Consider the following 18,141-nt stretch of genomic DNA (forward strand, 5'->3'; position numbering starts at 1 on the left):
ATGCATGCTTAGTGCTTGATTAATTGTCTCTGCGCTTAATTTACGTTCATGCTTAATGATCAGTTTCATTCATGATTAATTGGCGTATGTGTTGCTTAATCACATAATGACAACCTTGTGTTAATTTTTGCTTAGTAATTTAATTTAGGGTTGGATTAAGTGGTTGAACTGATTAAGGATAAATTCTCGTAACCTAGGATAAGATACTTGCTTGTGAATCAAGGGGAAACAACATGTTTTAATTATGTTATTTTCTAATTCAAATTTGCTTGTTGTTTAATTTACAAAAACAAACAATCCCCCCCGCCAATTCGTTACTGTTTTATTACTATCTGTTATGAACGTTTGGTTGACCATTGCTCATTGGGAGACGACCTAGGATCACTTCCTAGATACTGCATTTTTAATGTTTATTTGATTCGGGTACGACCTCGATCATCCACCATCTCTTGGTTTATATCTTTCTCCCAGTCCTCGTCAAACAACAAACCTTCCATCAAACAATCACTTACAATATTAATGGTCATAGGAGAAATCATCACCTCCTACCCTTGATGTTCCCTCTAATACTTACTCATCTTGCCTTGTAGTTCCCCAAAAGAGGGCATAAGGGTCATAATGTCAGGAACTGAACTTCTCCAAAAAATGGCATCTAGCCAACACAATCAAAGAGGTCCTTGACATGGAACATTTCTTCTCCAAACTCTTAACTCATTCTCATCACCATTTCTTCTCTAAACTCGAACTTATTTAATTGATGTACTTTACATTCTGCAATCTTTATCATGTTTTTACATTTCAATTTGATTTCCTTTTAAAGCACTATACATTTAATTTTTGTCTTTCTTGCATTCTAACTTTATTTTTCAGCCAATTTACATATTTTTACTTATTAAAAACATCTTTAATATAAAAACTATAATCTTACTTAAAATTACTTTCATAATCATACTTGAGAAAAATGTATTTTGATTAAAAGCCTAATTATACATTGATTTATGAAAATATCATTTTATACAAAGATTAATCATCAAAATGGTTATTTTTGAATATGATACAATAACATATAATTATATTATAAGATCATCTCTATTCAATTGATCTCATAATTCTTTTAATTTAAAATTATAACAAATGTTGGTTTAAATAAAAAAGAACTTATAATTGCGATTTTGTCACACTAAATAAAATAAGTTGTTTGTGATTGATTAGAATTAAGTGGGAAAACATAACTAGTTCCATTTCAATTACTTAAGCGAATTTCCACCATAAATAGGATGGAGCAACTCTTGTATGTCCAAGTCGAGTTACTTGTGGAGGGATTTTTAGAAATCGTGTAGGGGATATCCTAGGTTGCTTTTCTAAGTCGATGTCAATCTCAAATGCTTTCTTGGAAAATTGGAAGCAACTATGATTGTTGTTGTTAAGACAACTAACAACAAGGGTTGGAATATGTTATGGCTTGAGTGTGTAGAAGCAAGATATCATGATGTTTTGTTGATGCCAAAGAAAGGTGCTTCTCAAGTTTAATTCAAGACAATACATCAAGAAATTCAAGATAAATAGCCAAGTTGATCACTAGAGTCTTCAGAAGAAGTTTCCAAATTGAAAAAGCAAAAGGTTTGACCAAAGAATTTTATCTAAATCATTTTAAATTGGGATTTACTCTAGTAATCGATTACAGCCTCTGGTAATCGATTACTAGTGGCCAATATGCTTTCTAAAAAGGTTTTAAATGGTTTCAAATATTTTTGAAAGCATGTAATCGATTACCAGTGGTTTTGAATGTTTTAAAACAACCTTAAGAAATTTGAGTTTAAATTTCAAATTATGTAATCGATTACAATGAGTTGGTAATCGATTACCAGTGTTTAAAAATTCAAATTTCAAATAAGAAGAGCTATAACTCTTCAGAAATAACTATGTAATCGATTACACCATTATGATAATCGATTACCAGTAAGGATTTTTGAAAATAATTCCCAACAGTCACATCTTATAATTTAACTTTTGAATGGCCATCAAAGGCCTATAAATAGGTGACTTGGGACACAAATTTCCTTAGAGTTTTCATTGACCAAAAAGTATTATCCTCTCAAAAGGTTAAATTGTCTTATCTTCTAAAAATTCTTTGGCCAAAACACTTGCAATTCAATAAGGAATTATTTGAGTGCTTCATTGTACAATCTGTTTCTTACAAGAAAGATATCTTCTTCTCTTTCTTCTTACTCAAGAAAAGTGATTAAGGGACCGAGAGTCTCTTGTTGTAAAGTGATCTGAACACAAAGGAAGGGTTGTCCTTGTGTGGTTCAGAGATTGTAAAAGGTTTTTACAAGATAGTGGAAATCTCAAGTGGGTTGCTTGGGGACTGAACGTAGGCACAAGGTGTGATCGAACCAGTATAAACTGAGTTTGCACTTTCTCTTCCTTAAGGAAGTTTAGTTTGAATTGTCTTATAATAATTCATAATAAGGGTGCATTGAAACTTTCATTAAAGAAGAGTAAAATTTTTAATTGAGGAAATAGTTTGTGATATCTTAATTAAACCCCGCTTAAGATATCTGAGGCCACTTGTCTAACAGAGTGTGATTCCAAGTCTATTGTGCAGGTTTTCAATTTCAATAATTCATATCCTTGGAAAATTTAAAATTGTTGGCTTATTTGTCTTACCTATACTCGTAGAATGATGTTTCAGGTTTCTCACATATATCATCAAGAAAACTATTGTGCTAGTAGGCTTGCTAACTATGGATTACAAGTAGAAAATTACATTTGGTGGAATCTTGTCCCTAATTTCATTAGTTCTTGGTCTTTTAGGGATAAAATGGGTTTACTCAATTATCATTTTTGTTTATTTGTTCATGGGTTTAGGCTTTATGTCCCATGTTTGTCTTTTATTTTATTTATTTTAAATATTTAAGATTTGTTGGCAAATGAATGGTAAATCTCATGGTACCAACATAGTTGGGATTATGGGTTTCTATTGTGATTACCTAGCAATTTTTTTGCTTAAAAAACTTGTACTATGTGGCTGAAAGTAAAAAAAAAAAAAGGTCTACTAGCATATACCATAACCACTTGGAGTGCACCTTAAAAATTGTGGCTTAAATTTGAAGCCATGGTTTTTACACACTAGACATGATTTCTTGTTGCGGCCTAAAGTAAAAAATGTTGTAGTAATGTATATTCATTTGTTTTTTGTATAAGATATTTTAACATATTACATTTTAGGTGTATTTAAGATAATCAAAGTTGTAACTTGCAACATACTCCTTCTAAAAAAAAAAGTAATGAACATTAATAATCTATCAACCAAACACACATATATTCATCTTGAGGATTATGCATGTAAAAATTTATGTAAATTTAATATTTACATATATGTATTTATATAACCACATATATGTATTTTTATAGCCAACATTTTTTAACCACGTATCATTGACTTCTTTATACCACATTTTTTATGCCAGAAATAAAGAAATTAGGAATTAGGGAATGAAGAAACATGTGATAGCAAGTGTGATTTTAGAAGATTTTATGGGATAATTTGATTGATGGGAGAGAGTATAGATAAAATCACAAAATATTCTTTATTGTAAATTACTTTTCAAAAGAAAGGTTTTTTTTTTGTCTAGAAGAAAAGGTGTTGAATGTTACCTTACTCCTTTTTAAAAACTAGTGGGAGTAAGTTATATATATATATATATATATATATATATATATATATATAAGGAGAGATCAAATTATACGAGTGTAACTTTGACAACTACTAAACTATTTTTATAACTTGATATAAAATATGATTTCAATTGATTTAACCGTTGAATTATATCTATTTATTACCAAGATTATTTGTGTCAAATTTTCTCAAATGCAATGTGGTACCATTTGTCAAAAAATAGCCTACGTGCGTCCACACGACACTCTCACTTAGGAAAACTAAGCAGCAAGTGTCGAGATAACCCTGGCATGCACAGGAAACTCCCCCCATGGTGATTAGCCTGAGTCTCAAGGGAGTTCCAAACTGAGTCACATGCCCCCAAGTACAAGTATTTTCCATAATTATGGTATCAAATCCATAAATTATAATAAACTCCCCTCACCTATTGTTAGTTCTTTGTCAACTCCTCTTTGCGTCACTTAGAGACCTTTCTCGTTCACGTTCGTCGGTTCAAACGCAGAGTTCTATATACCAAATCGAAGAAAATTTAGTATAGATTTCAAAAAGAAAGTTAATAATAACATTCAGGGGGGTCAATTACCCTTATCAAAACAAAAAGGGCTAAGGGGTGTTTCAGGTTCTACTACAAAGAGATGCCATTTTGAAATTTTGATCACACTAATGTGATCGGGGTTCAGGGAAGGTTATGAAAATAACATCAATTTTATAAAAGAACTTTTAAACATCTCATTTTTAAGGGTTTTTGAAAGGGAGTGTAAAAACATTTTATTATGGTACCCAAAACACAAGATACACTAAGAAAAGCTCAAACTAACTAGGAGAAAGACAAAGAAGTCAATATTACCTTAGAGAAATCACGAAAGAAAGGATTGAGAGCTTGTTCTATACTGAATCCTTGAGGTGAGTTCTGAGAATTACACTTTGATTAAAGCATTACTCTCCGTTCGGTGGTTCGGCGACAAGCAACGACGACTCCTGGTGGCCACCAATGGTCGTGAGTGGTGGTGGAGGAGGAGTTAGGGTTTCTGGGCTGAGGTTGAGAAGGAAGAGAGCTCAAAACACGTAATTTTATGCTGTTGAACGTATTTATAATCTGTAGATGTCGTTTAGTGAGACTAGCTCAAAGCAACTTTTCATGTTGAAAGCAATTCCTCTCGGGTTGGGATTTGCACGAAGTGCATCATTTCGCGCTAAGCGTAATTCCTCATGGGTTGGAATTACGCTTAGCATGCTTCTCTCGCTAAGAGGGATGCCAAAAAAATTTATTTTGTAAATCCCAACGATCAGAACGTGAAAACATAAGTTAGAAACCTACAACCCAAATTTGAAGGCTATCCAACGGTTGACAAGTCTGGGATTGCAGTTTTACCGGAACAGGTTGAGACAAAACTTGGAACCTCATAATTTCAACCTAAGTCAATAAATCTCCACATAACTCAACATCTACATAAAACAAATCAAACATGGCTAATTCACACCCTCAACTCATCCAAATAAATCACATAATCAAATAACACGAGAAATACATTAAACATCAATTTACAGTTAGTGAAATTTTAGGGCATTACAAAATCTGATAATGACCAACAATTCTTCGATTACTAAATTGAAGTTAAAATAAATAAATAAATAAATAAAAATGATTCTTAGAAGGCTAATGCTATTTTCAATTGACATAACATATAGTTCAATATCATTATTTGATGACCAACTATATTATAATTCATTAATGTGCGAATATCAATGGCAACATATGGGTTTCAATACTCGATTAACAGTCTCCGACTAAGTATAAAAATGGTCTTTTTGATAGACCAATTCGATTAAGTATTTTAGTACATTATTTTGACTAAGTGTTAAAATGTTTTATGATATTTTCACTTTGGCAATAATTGGTTTTAAAAAGTATTATTTTCATGCTTCAAATAAACATTTTTTGGGGGCTTTTGTTGGGGTGTGAGTAAAATTTTCCAAGTGTAGAGATTCTATGTCATGTTCAAAAATTGGTTTGATTTGATTTGATTTATTAGATATAAGGTTGCTTTTGATTGGTGTTTCAATGAGGAGTATATTATGATTGAGTCGAAAATGTTTTTCTATAAGTTGATGTTATGGTTAAGTATTGACATTCGAATAAAGTGCATATATTATTTAGAAAGATTTGGAAGTCATTTGATTGCATGATCGAATGAGGATTTGATTACCAAATCAATAGAAGCTTACTTGAAGTGTAATGATCATTTCAATGAACAATCGAAATGTGAAAGTTGATAAAGAGATTTGCTTGATGAAACATTTAGAAAGTTTCTAAGTAGTTGGTGATTTCGATTTGTGAAAAGAGTTTATGAAGACAAATCATTCAAAAACACAAACAAAAATCTATTGAAGACACATATACTTTCGATTGCCCATTCGAAGACAATTATCCGTGATTTTCCTATAGAAGAAATGAAGACAATTATCAAAGGTTTTTTCGATCGACGAAATGAAAGGGCAAATGACAAAATCTTAGATAATCTATTTGAATAAGCTATACATGTGTATAAATATTGAACTTTGGCCATTGAGATGAAAAATTATAAATAGGCACAATGATAGTCATTTTTCCTTGGGAAGAACATTTGCACAAGTTTCGTTTACACCACCATGTCGCACGTGAAAAGTCTATCGGTTCTAGGAACAATGTGTATGTTCGACCTGCATTTTAACACAATTTATCTTTTCTGCCATTCATTTTCTTTTGATAAATTTACTTTATGCAATTCGATACTTCTACACTTGTTCTCCAATCTTCATTTATTCTCTAAATTCTTTCTCTTTTATTTTTCTTCATTTTATATTGTATTTCAATTACATGATCAATTACACAATCATTTTTTTTGTCTAAATGACACATCTCCTATATTGGAAACAATCCTACTCGAGCTAGATAGGATTACTATGGACGACAAAACCTTTCCTCTATTCGATTGCTAAACAAATTTTCCAATTGCCACACTACAGATAATGTAGCAATAATAACTCAAAGGCTTGATTGCACTTTTTATTCCCAATTTTTTAATTTTTGGCAAATTTTACTCCCAAAATTTTAATTCTTGTGAATCTTCATTTTACTACTAACATAATTGTACTTTTTACTTCTAACTTATTATTTTTTGGCATATTTTACTTTCAATTTTTTAATTTTTTGGTGAATTTTACCTTTACTTTTTATTTTTTTTTTGAGAAATTTTACCCTAAAATTTTGTGTTTATTAATGAATAAATGAATAAATAAAATTCACAAGATTATTAAAAGTTGAAGGTAAAATATATCAAATTAAAAAGTTAGAATAAAAAGTAGAATTAAGCCTAACTCAAATATTTGCAAGGGTATTTTTGTAACTCCACAAAATATCCAAAACTATGTTCAACACAAAGTATTAGAAAGTAGCGGTGTGGAGAAAACAAATTTAGAGAGGGAATTTTCCGTTTTTCTAGAGAGAGAAAGATAAAGCGCCGTCATTTTCCGGGATAAAGGGTCGAAGCAAGAGCAGACTCTGAAGAGATAATAGCTTAATGGGCGAAAACGAGAGAAACCGGAAATGGGTTCTTTTGATTTTGCCCTGAAACCTCTGTTTCTGATTCAAAATTCGTTCTTTTTTAATTTTCAATCTTTCCGTTTTTCAACTTCAGCAAACACAAAGACAAGGTTTTTCCTTTTTCATCAGGTACCTAGATTCATTTTCATGTTCTGTTGTCTGTTTTTTGCTGTAACAGAATGGTAGAACGTTAGAGTAATAGAATGCTAAGTTGATGATGATGATGATCTTGTGTTGATGACGTGTCTGTCTTGTGTGTTGAAATCATCAAAGCATGCTGCTATGGTAATGAAATTTATTTCATAAAAAATTATATGGGCTAAATTGATTGCTGAGATTACAAGTTTCCATAACTGTAGTTGCAGGACTAGATGCTTGTGTGCAATTTATTTAGAACTTAATCAACTCCCACAGAAAATTTTCGCTTGTTAGCTTGCATTTTGTGACATTGATGTATTGTCATACAAGTCATTCCCAAATGAAGATAGGTTATCAAATGTGGGTGTGTGTGTGTGTTAGTAAGAGAGAGAAAGAGATTTTAGATGTTATACCCAGTTTTATGGCCACACATGAGAGACATAATGGTCCCCTGGCCATGGAAAGGAAGCTAGCGTTGTCCACCAAATGGCATTTTTCTACTGTGCAAATTCATTGTTCTGTCTCAAAATTTGAAGTTGCTTATGCTTCTTTATAAATTAGTAATTACTTGGCGTCCTAATGGATTTTTTATGTTATTTTTCAGCCAATTATCCAGGCTATCAATATGTAACTTGGCATTTATAGTTGACCATAGAGGTGTGTGTAATTCATTTGTTTCCATCTGTAGTGACCATATTGGTGCATTTTAATTTGTTGCTTATACTGCCTACCTTGATTCCATTTTGTTCACAGGGCAACTGCTGTACAATTAAGTTGCACTTTGTTGGAAAAAGAGAGTTAGTCTTGTCTTGAGAGTTTCAAAGATTTCAGATTTGTCACATATTTATATGGTGTCTAAGAGTTACTAAATGATTTTTTTTTTTTTTTTTTTGGTTTCTTAATGCATTGTTCTCTTAAGAAATAGAAAAAATGTCATGATGGAACAATCGGGGTTCTACAAACAGTTTCAATGCAATACCATGGAACCTAGGAATGAAGAGTTCCAGTCTGGATCTCAATCAGTAATTCAGGACCATATGGATGGCATGCATACTATCAGAAGACCGCCTGACTATAGCATGTCAGATTTTAAACCAGTACTTAATTATTCAATACAGACAGGTGAGGAATTTGCTCTTGAATTCATGCGCGATAGGGTGAATCTCAGGAAGCCCGTATTTTCAAATGTTAGTGATTCCAATTCCAATTACGCAACTGGTTGTATGGAACTGAAAGGCGTCTTAGGAATCAGTCAAGCACCTTCTGAAAGTGGGTCTGACATTTCTATGCTTTCGAAAGCCGAGAAAGGTTCAACAGAGTTTAACAGACAGAGTACTTCATTACATGGAGACAGAAGCAATTATGGGTCAATTAGATCAATACCAAGAACTTCATTGAATCAGGAGAATAGTCGATTTGTACATGGGTATGGCTCTTCTGTTGGTTCTGACAGCTCATCAACAATGATGAAGTGTCTCTGTAGCTTTGGTGGAAGAATATTACCACGACCAAGTGATGGAAAGCTAAGGTATGTTGGAGGTCAAACTCGTATTATTCGTCTAAGAAAGGACATATCTTGGCAGGAGCTCATGCAGAAAGCATTACTAATCTATAATCTGGTTCATGTACTAAAATATCAACTTCCTGGGGAAGATCTTGATGCTTTGGTATCTGTATCCTCTGAAGAGGATTTGCAGAATATGATGGAGGAATGTAATCTTCTAGAAGATAGAGAACGCTCACAAAAGCTTAGGTTGTTTTTGTTCTCATTGAGTGATTTAGAAGATGCTCAGTTTGCTCTCGGTAGCATAGGTGGTGATTCTCAGGTCCAATATGTTCTTGCTGTTAATGCCATGGACTTTGGATCGATAAACAGCTCAACCCCACTAGGTGTCAGTTTTTCAGCAGATGATCTACATGAATTGGAAAGGCAAACTGCGGAGAGGGAAACTTGTAGAGTTACTGTAGAATCTATAGGTGTCAGCAATGCTCCCTTGAGTAATAAATCTGACTCTTCATTGACTATTCATTCTTCACAACCAGTTCTACCAAATGCCTCTAATGCTTATGAAATCAATCGACTGTCTTATGGTGATCAAATGACACAAGTTTGGGATTATAGTCGTCAATATTTTGTTCATCATGGCCTTACTTCCAGTCATAACCCTGTTGTTGGAGAGACTCCTGTTCCTATGGCTCCTCATCTGCTGAACAATCAACAAGGGGTTCTGAATGAAGATAATCTACCTTGTGGATTACAAGTACAAAATTCTCAGTTATCTACAATGCAGGTAAAAAAGATAAGCGATAGTTCAGTTAAACAAGGGAGTGACCCTGGTAAAGTTTTATCCTCAGAAACCCCATCCCCTGCTATCTCACAGCCCTTTGATAGTTGCTTGAAAAGTAATTTTCCTGAAGCATCGGTTGTAGTTACCATGCCTGAGGGGCATCCACCTTCATTGCCTTCAACAAAAAAGGTTCAGCACAAGGATTATGAAGAGGCCTCTTTTACTTCTAGCAGTACATTTGTTCCTTCTTATGTTGATTCCCACACCAATGCAATTGATTTGAGTTGTCTTCATCCTCCTCCACTTCCTGAGAGAGTTTACTATTCAGAAAGAACTCCGAGGGAGCAAGTGGAGTTGCTGAATCGTTCCTCCAAGTCAGATGACACTCACAGTTCTCAAATTCATGTGTCAGATATACTTTCTGATGTCAACCCAGAGGGTCTAACAGAATCTGGTGACAACTTGCATGATGGTAAAATGTTGAATCCAACTGAGGAATTGGGTATTGTGACAAAGCCCTTGCTTGCAGATGGCCATACCATTGACAATGGGTTATCCAAAAATCTAATGAGCAAACCGTTGCCTGATACAAACAGTCTGGTTAAGTCCAAACTTTCTGAGCACACAGATCCTGAGTTGAAGTCAGTGTTGCCCAGCAATGAAGGAACTAAAGATGTTGAAACTGAAAATTATTGTAAAGATAACAACACCAAGCTCTTGGTTGATGAAACCGAAACCAAAGATGGTAAATCAGATCTTCCTGCTTTTCATCATGTTTCGTCTGGTAAGCATCTTGATGATCTAGCATCCAATCTTCCTGAGATTGATTGGGGTGAAGCCTCAGGGAAGGAATCTTGTGATGGCTGTATGGTACAAGAACTACCTGTATTTGTAACTGGGAACATAACCAAAGATGTTTATCAAGATTTCCCTCCAAATGTTGTTTCTGAACAATCTCAAGGTGACATTCTTATTGATATTGATGATCGATTTCCTCGGGAAATACTTTCTGATATGTTTTCTAAAGCAATACTTGGAGAAGATCCCTCCAGTCTACATCCACCGCCTGGAGATGGAGTAGGCTTAAGCATAAATATGGAAAATCATGAACCTAAAAGATGGTCATATTTTCACAAGTTAGCACAAGAAGGGCTTGATAATGTCTCTCTAATTGATCAGGATCATCTTGGTTTTTCACCCGTGATAGTAAAAGCAGGAGATAATAGAACGCATCATGTTACGCCACTAACAACTGATGGACATCCTCTACATCATGAAGATTCCCATCTCAATTTCAATGAAGAAAATCAAGAGGACTTGCATAGAATGATTGCAACTGAAACCACTGTTCTGAAGTCCTATTATAATCAATCCCAACTTAAGGAAAACGAGAGTATGCAGTTTCATGCTATGATGGAAAATCTAAGAATGCAAGAGTCAGAGTTTGAGGTACTATTTCAAGTTTTCATTTTTTTTTCTTTTTGGTTAAGGTTGCATGGATCTGCTTTTCCACTAACAAAAGATCTTTTGCTTTAACTTAGGATGGCAAATTTGATGCAAATAGCAATCTACCTCCACTTGATCCTTCTTTCGGAGATTTGAGTACTGTGCAGGTACAATCTCATTCTTACCAATGCTGCATTTCTTATGTACTTTTATGATTCATGGAACATGTTTTTGATATTTTTGGCAAACTGAAGCCTCTATAGCCCTCTCAAAGCCTTTCACCTGCTGGAAAGTTAGTAACTGATTATCTGACTTGTGTAAATGGATTGTTAGTGTATGTATTAATAATTGGTAATAAACTATGTTGCATTGCATGGATAAGGGTATGAGTATTGCATATGATTCAATTCACAAATTTGACAATTTTCTAACTATGGGTACAACAATATAATATATGTGTGTGTATCTATATCTCTGTTGATCACATATGCTTAGTTGTCTTTATTCATATATCCGTGCATTAGAGCTAATAAGAAATGTTTGGATATGACATATTGCAGGCATGGTTCTTAATTACTTCTTTAATTGTGGTTACATAATTTTAGTTGAATTTTTCAGAGTTCAGAAGTGTGTATTTGTAGTAATAGTTCATTGTTTCTGATGCAATTGGTAGGTCATTAAGAATGAAGATCTTGAAGAGCTGCGAGAACTAGGTTCTGGTACCTTTGGGACTGTGTATCATGGAAAGTGGAGAGGAACAGATGTTGCTATTAAAAGAATAAAGAAGAGCTGCTTCACTGGTCGATCATCTGAGCAAGAGAGACTGGTAAGTTGTTATTTAATGGCTGTTGAATAGCATGCACTTTTTTTTGTTTTAATTAAAATGAAATAAGAAAAAGCTTCATTTTATCATGATTGTTTGAAAATTCTTTAATGAGAAGGATATATTTTGAGGTGAGTTGAAATTTGACTCTATTATCAGACTGTAGAGTTCTGGCGGGAAGCTGACATTCTTTCCAAGCTTCATCATCCAAATGTGGTTGCATTTTATGGTGTGGTACAGCATGGGCCAGGAGGAACAATGGCCACTGTGGCAGAATATATGGTGGATGGTTCTCTTAGGCATGTATTACTTTGCAAGGATAGGTAATGCATTTGAAAATAGGTCTTGCATTCCTATTATAGTGCATAACATGAAGGCTTACTTTGCCTCAAATTTTATGAAATGCATGATTTTTTTTTTTGATCAGCAAAGATAAATATATATATATATATATATATATATATATATATATATATATATATATTGAAGTACCATAGGTACAAAGATTACAAGTAAGGGTTGTCAAGCAAATGGTTCCAAAATCAGACTAGAGACAGTCTGAAAGGGAACCAAACTGACTAATTGGCCATGAATTGACAGCCAGATACATAATATATCCTATCCAAAGCATTCTCTAAGATTAGAGGACCATTGATTATAATAGATTACAAAATGTGGCTCAAAATTTCTGAGCCAAGTCCACAACAGAAACAATGCATTGTCCAGCAATTTGTTGGCATTGAAGGTGCCATTAGAGAAAAGTAAGTTGTTCCTCTGCTTCCAAATTGTCCAAGTCAAAGCCAGCCACCAACACCTCCATCTAGTAGCCCCTATTCCAGCAGCCCTACCAAGTGTATGTTGAAGGAAATGCAACCTGGGATTTTCTGGTAAAGCCACGAAGGTGTCAACCCAAGATAATGACTCCCACCAGATATGAATAATTTTACTGCACTGGAAAAATAAATGCCCTGCAGTTTCCTCACTGGTCCTGCAAAATGGGCACAAGCAATCACTCATCTCAACCTGTCGTCTTCTCAAATTTGTCTTTGTTGGCAATCTATCTTGAATTAATCTCCAAGCAAATACTGAAATTTTCTTTGGGACCTTTAACTTCCATAGCTCCGCAAAAACTCCATAATTGCTGGCCTCTATGATTTTCCCCCTGCAGCAGATTATACGCACTTTGTGTCGAGTAAATGCCGCTTGGCTCCGCTTTCCAAACCCACTCATCTCTTCTACATGGATGAACTGTCTTGCCCTCAATATCATTTAAAAAGCTGTCAGCAATGGTAACCTCACTATCAAATAATGATCTCCTCCACCTAAAGTCCCATTCCCACCCAGAATTTGTGTGAGCTCCCACTTGCTGTATGACGTGGTTTTGCTGATTGGAAATGGAATATAGTCTTGGATACTTTGCTACTAGAGATATGTCATCATTAATCCAATTATCCTCCCAAAATTTTATCCTATCACCACAGCCAACCCTCCACGATAATCCATTCTAAAAAGCGCTTGCAAGCTGTTGATGGTGGAGGGCCTGTTTTAGGTCCCGCCACCAAATGGAATCAGTAGGGTCCGAAGATGCTACATTCAGGTTCCTCCAACCTCCATATTTTGACTCTAGCACCTTTGCCCATAAATCTCCATTGTGGTAGAATAGGCTCCATTTCCATTTTCCCAACAGTGCAAGATTGAAGTTTCTAATATCTTTGATGCCCAGTCCCCCTTCTTCCTTTGAACGGCACACCGTTTCCCACTTGATCCAAACAATCTTATTTTGATCAGCTCCGCCACCCCATAAGAATCGTCTTTGTAATCTAACCGGCTTGTCTACCACTTTGCAAGGGACCCTGAAAAAAGAGAAAAAATAAATGGGAATAGATGTTAAGATAGACTGTATCAGTGTGACCCTCCCCCCAAATGACATATGTTTTTGCTTCCACTTTGATAATTTTCTCTCACACTTGCTGATAATAGGATCCCATAGTTGGCATCGCCTTGGGTTTGCCCCAATTGGTATACCCAAATAAACAAAAGGAATAGACAGCAAGCTACAATTCAAAAGGGTAACAGCCTGTTGGCTCCACTGGTCAGGCATTCGAATTGCAGCAACACTACTCTTTGCAAAATTTATTTTGAGACCTGCAACGAGTTCAAAGCTCCTTAGAATGACCTTGATTGCCTTGACATTTTCCATTGTCGCCTCACCAAAAAATATTGTGTCATCAGCATATTGTAAAATGCTGAGTTCCACTCTATTGGCACCCACCTGGAAACCTCTGAACAGATTTTTCTGAATATTTGTTAGGATAACTTCATGATGTGGTAGAATCTGAAGTCATGGGCACCACTAAAGTTTATTGTGTCAGCAAGAGCATTTGAGTGATGAATTTCATGTCCAGTTTTTTATTTTTATTTTTATTACGAATTTGGTTTAAGAATCTTAGCATTATTGTTTTTAAGGTATCTTGATCGTCGCAAGAGGCTGATAATTGCAATGGATGCAGCTTTTGGAATGGAATATTTGCACTCAAAAAACATTGTGCATTTTGACTTAAAATGTGACAATTTGCTAGTAAACTTGAAAGATCCTTTACGTCCAATATGCAAGGTATGTAGACTGTGTCTGGTAGTATTTTTCTATCAGTATGAATGTCACATTTTTGTGTGTTAAGAAGACTAAGAAATTTTCTTTCCCAGGTTGGTGATTTTGGCTTATCAAAAATTAAACGCAATACCTTGGTTACTGGTGGTGTGCGTGGGACTCTACCTTGGATGGCACCAGAGCTGCTGAATGGAAGCAGCAACAAGGTCTCTGAAAAGGTAATATTTCAACCTATCTCTTGCAAAAGGCTTTCCTCCAATTGCATGACAAAATTGAAATTTAACCAGGGAAATGAATTGTATTGATTTCTTTTCTAGATGTTGAAATTTCCTAACTCTCACATGATAACAAAACTCTCTTTACCAGTTCACAATACTCTGGTCTTCAGGAACTTCCTGTATAATTATTTTTCATTTTAAATTTTGTGCACTTAAATTCTCCTATTTCATTCCTTTACTACTTTTGAATTCTATTGTTCATATGGGATATTTGGAATTTACCTCAATCATTACTGGGAAGAAAATTCTTCAAATTTATTTTAGTTTGTCACCCTTGTCTCCCTTATCTGTGTAGGTTGATGTGTTCTCCTTTGGCATAGTATTATGGGAAATTCTGACGGGTGAGGAGCCATATGCTAATATGCACTATGGTGCAATTATAGGTAATATCTTATGCTCTTTTTTTATCTGTACTGCAGTGGAGCCTGAACTTTAGTCTTTTTGTGTCCTCTTGAAATTGGCTCTTTGTATTGAAGTAACTAGCATTAGATAATATAGACAATACAATAGAGCAACGTTGTCAAAATTGAGATTTTAAATAGGATCAGGATAAAGGAGGGGAGGGGGGACTGGCCGTAAAAGATTCAAAATAGCAGGATTGTAACATGAATTGTAAAATCCTACTAAAACTGCAAAATTATACTTACGCACATTAAGATGCTTAGAAAATAACAGATAATAAAAATAACCTTTAAATCACATCATTAAACTGAACTTAAACTGGTAGAATTGTGAGTTGCTTTGACTTCATGATTCCGCACTCCCAACTCACCAATTCCACTAGAAACTGACTTTGCTTGCGTTTTAGATTGCAAGCACACAGAAAAATTGCAAAATTGTGTAATTCCATGATTTAAAATGCGATTTTGACAACTTGGAATTGAGTTTTCTTGTTTTCATTTTATTTTCTTTCAATTCTCCCAAAAATTTGAGGAAAGCTTATATTGCAGGCTCTTTGAACTGTGCCTCACCAGCTCTTTCTGAATTGACAAATTAGTGTTGAGAACTTGAGATTTAGGTGGGGAGAGGTTGGGCTTTTGAAAGAGCTAGCTGATATCATTTTAAAATATGGTTAAAGAATATTAGTTAAGCTGCAAAGAAGTTAAGTTTATACCTGGGACTTTTATGCATTACGAGAGATATGTTAGTTTCTATGTGATAGGACTTGTATAGAAATTGTTGATTTTATATTAGATCTTTTGAACCGAATAAAATCTAATGCCTAAACTAAAATTACTCAAACGGCTGAGAACAGATTAAAAAAACCATGAAAAGATAAATCTCCTGTTGGAATACACTGATAACTACCAGAGTAACAATTAAATAATGGGAAATCAGTCTACATGATTGTTCTAGTTTAACTATTGGTCTCGAAAAATACCTGCGGTCTTTATAAAAGGAAGATACTGACCCTTGTTTTCCAACCTTCATGTTATTTTCGTACCATGTGTCTATTCTGCTTAGAAGGAAATAATATCATGTGTCTATTCTGCTTTTTTGGACTGACTAAATTAACTCTTGGATCCACTTGAGTGTTGGTGAAGTAACTAGAGAAAATGGTGGATATTAATAAATCTTTGAGAAAAATATACTTTTCAGTCTAATGAGTCCTGAATTAAGCAGCCTTCTTTTGTAAGTCTCTATCATTCCTCCAGCTGCTTTGTTGATGTTAATTTTTTTGGAAATGGATCAAGTTTTTATAAGAAACTGATAGACTAATCTGATTGGATTAGCTTATTTTGTATTCCAAATAGTTTTTTTAATCAAAATCTATTGGAAGAAAATTGAAAGCCATTGTCCTGAAAAATTATCAAAACGAAACATGCTGTGCTCACATTCAATGTTTGTATCCTTACCTTAGAATGGTTGTAGAAGTTATTTCACCCGCATACTTATGGTTGTTTTTAGCTTTCTATCTAGAGGGTCCGTATGGTTCAGATTTTAGTAGAATTAATTTTGGAAAATATTGATGCTAAACAAATTCATTTGTGTAGTATGTAAATGATATGTTAAAAGTGAGTTTAAAAGATTTGGTTCTGTTTGACTGGTAAAGTAGAATCACTTTTGGAGGGTACACATAGGTATGCTTTTAAAAATCTTGTGGCTGCTGCACTAATAAGTATTTTCATTTCTCACAAAATCAATTCTATCTACTGCAACCTTGCTTTTATACACTGTGAGAGTTACACAAACACATTAATGACACACTTGAAATCGATTCCGTTGTCCCTAAATGTGATTCTGGTCAAAACAATTCCGGCCAAAACAAACAGGCTATAATTTGTGTAGAACTGATCACTAATTTGTCTCCCCTTGCAGGTGGGATTGTAAATAACACATTAAGGCCAATCATCCCAAGCAACTGTGATCATGAATGGAGAGCACTAATGGAACAATGTTGGGCACCCAATCCTGCAGCCAGACCATCCTTCACAGAAATTGCCAGTCGTTTGCGCATAATGTCTGCAGCAGCAGCTAGCCAAACCAAAACACAGGGCAATAAAGCATCTAAATGAGTTACATTGTTATCTTGGCATCTCTTAATGGTGATCCATGGAAGTAAATTATACAAGGTTGGTTCCATACACTGTAGGGTTTTTTTCTTCTTCTTTTTCTTACCATAATAATCCAATACTACAAGTGCAGAGTTGTTGTATACCAATGTTTTACTACAAGTGCAAAAAATTGTCATTCAATTCCTGTATATTGGATATTGTTTTTCTTGTTCCTTTATAAATTCTTGTAATTGCAAACATTATAATCGGTATTACTCGTCTAGACGGCAGCGTTAGTGATGTGCTGCTAGATATTTCAAAGGGGAAGCGAGCACTTTTATTTTTCGAAAGGCAAAAATTATTTTATTAAATCAAAGAGCTTATTTGAACACAAGGTGTGTCAAAATCAAGCCATAATAATAGTTAGGTTAAATTGCAATTTTTGTAATTTTATGATTTTAAATTTGTGATTTTGATCTTCCGATTTTTAAATCAAGACATTTAATTTTTTTATTTTTCAGACTAAGCAATTTTTGTCCTTTTGTCACTTGACCATTAAAAATCAAACATTAATTTTGATGTGACATATTAGTATTGTCATTTTTAAATAAAATGAAAAATAAAAACTATTTTAATAGCAGTTGAACACATCCATGATCATTTATTCATAAACAAGACAATAAAGTATTAACATATTTTATTTTATCAATTATATTAACATTATTTTTTATGTATCATTATTTAAAATTTGAAAAAAAATTTAATAACTCTTGATTAATGATACATAGAAAACAATATTA

At 34.1% G+C, this 18,141-nt stretch overlaps 1 protein-coding gene across 4 annotated transcripts; it reads left to right on the forward strand.

The window, feature by feature from the left end:
• The first annotated feature begins 7,123 nt into the window (after positions 1 to 7,123).
• LOC114422641 lies at positions 7,124 to 17,662 on the forward strand. Of its 4 annotated transcripts, none has more exons than XM_028389109.1 (11): positions 7,125 to 7,394; positions 8,008 to 8,060; positions 8,157 to 8,200; positions 8,323 to 11,140; positions 11,233 to 11,304; positions 11,811 to 11,963; positions 12,120 to 12,283; positions 14,427 to 14,574; positions 14,664 to 14,786; positions 15,142 to 15,229; positions 17,166 to 17,662. In XM_028389109.1, exons 4-11 carry the CDS (start codon positions 8,339 to 8,341, stop codon positions 17,360 to 17,362), a joined length of 3,747 nt encoding a protein of 1,248 aa, XP_028244910.1. In that variant the 5' UTR covers positions 7,125 to 7,394; positions 8,008 to 8,060; positions 8,157 to 8,200; positions 8,323 to 8,338; the 3' UTR covers positions 17,363 to 17,662. The 4 variants fall into 4 exon arrangements, with proteins under 4 accessions (XP_028244909.1, XP_028244910.1, XP_028244911.1 ...); XM_028389110.1 differs by having other exon boundaries at positions 7,262 to 7,375; XM_028389108.1 differs by lacking the exon at positions 8,008 to 8,060 and having other exon boundaries at positions 7,124 to 7,394.
• The last annotated feature ends 479 nt before the right edge of the window (positions 17,663 to 18,141 follow it).

The sequence above is a fragment of the Glycine soja genome, chromosome 8 (assembly GCF_004193775.1).
Source record: "Glycine soja cultivar W05 chromosome 8, ASM419377v2, whole genome shotgun sequence".
NCBI classification, from domain to species: Eukaryota; Viridiplantae; Streptophyta; class Magnoliopsida; order Fabales; family Fabaceae; genus Glycine; species Glycine soja.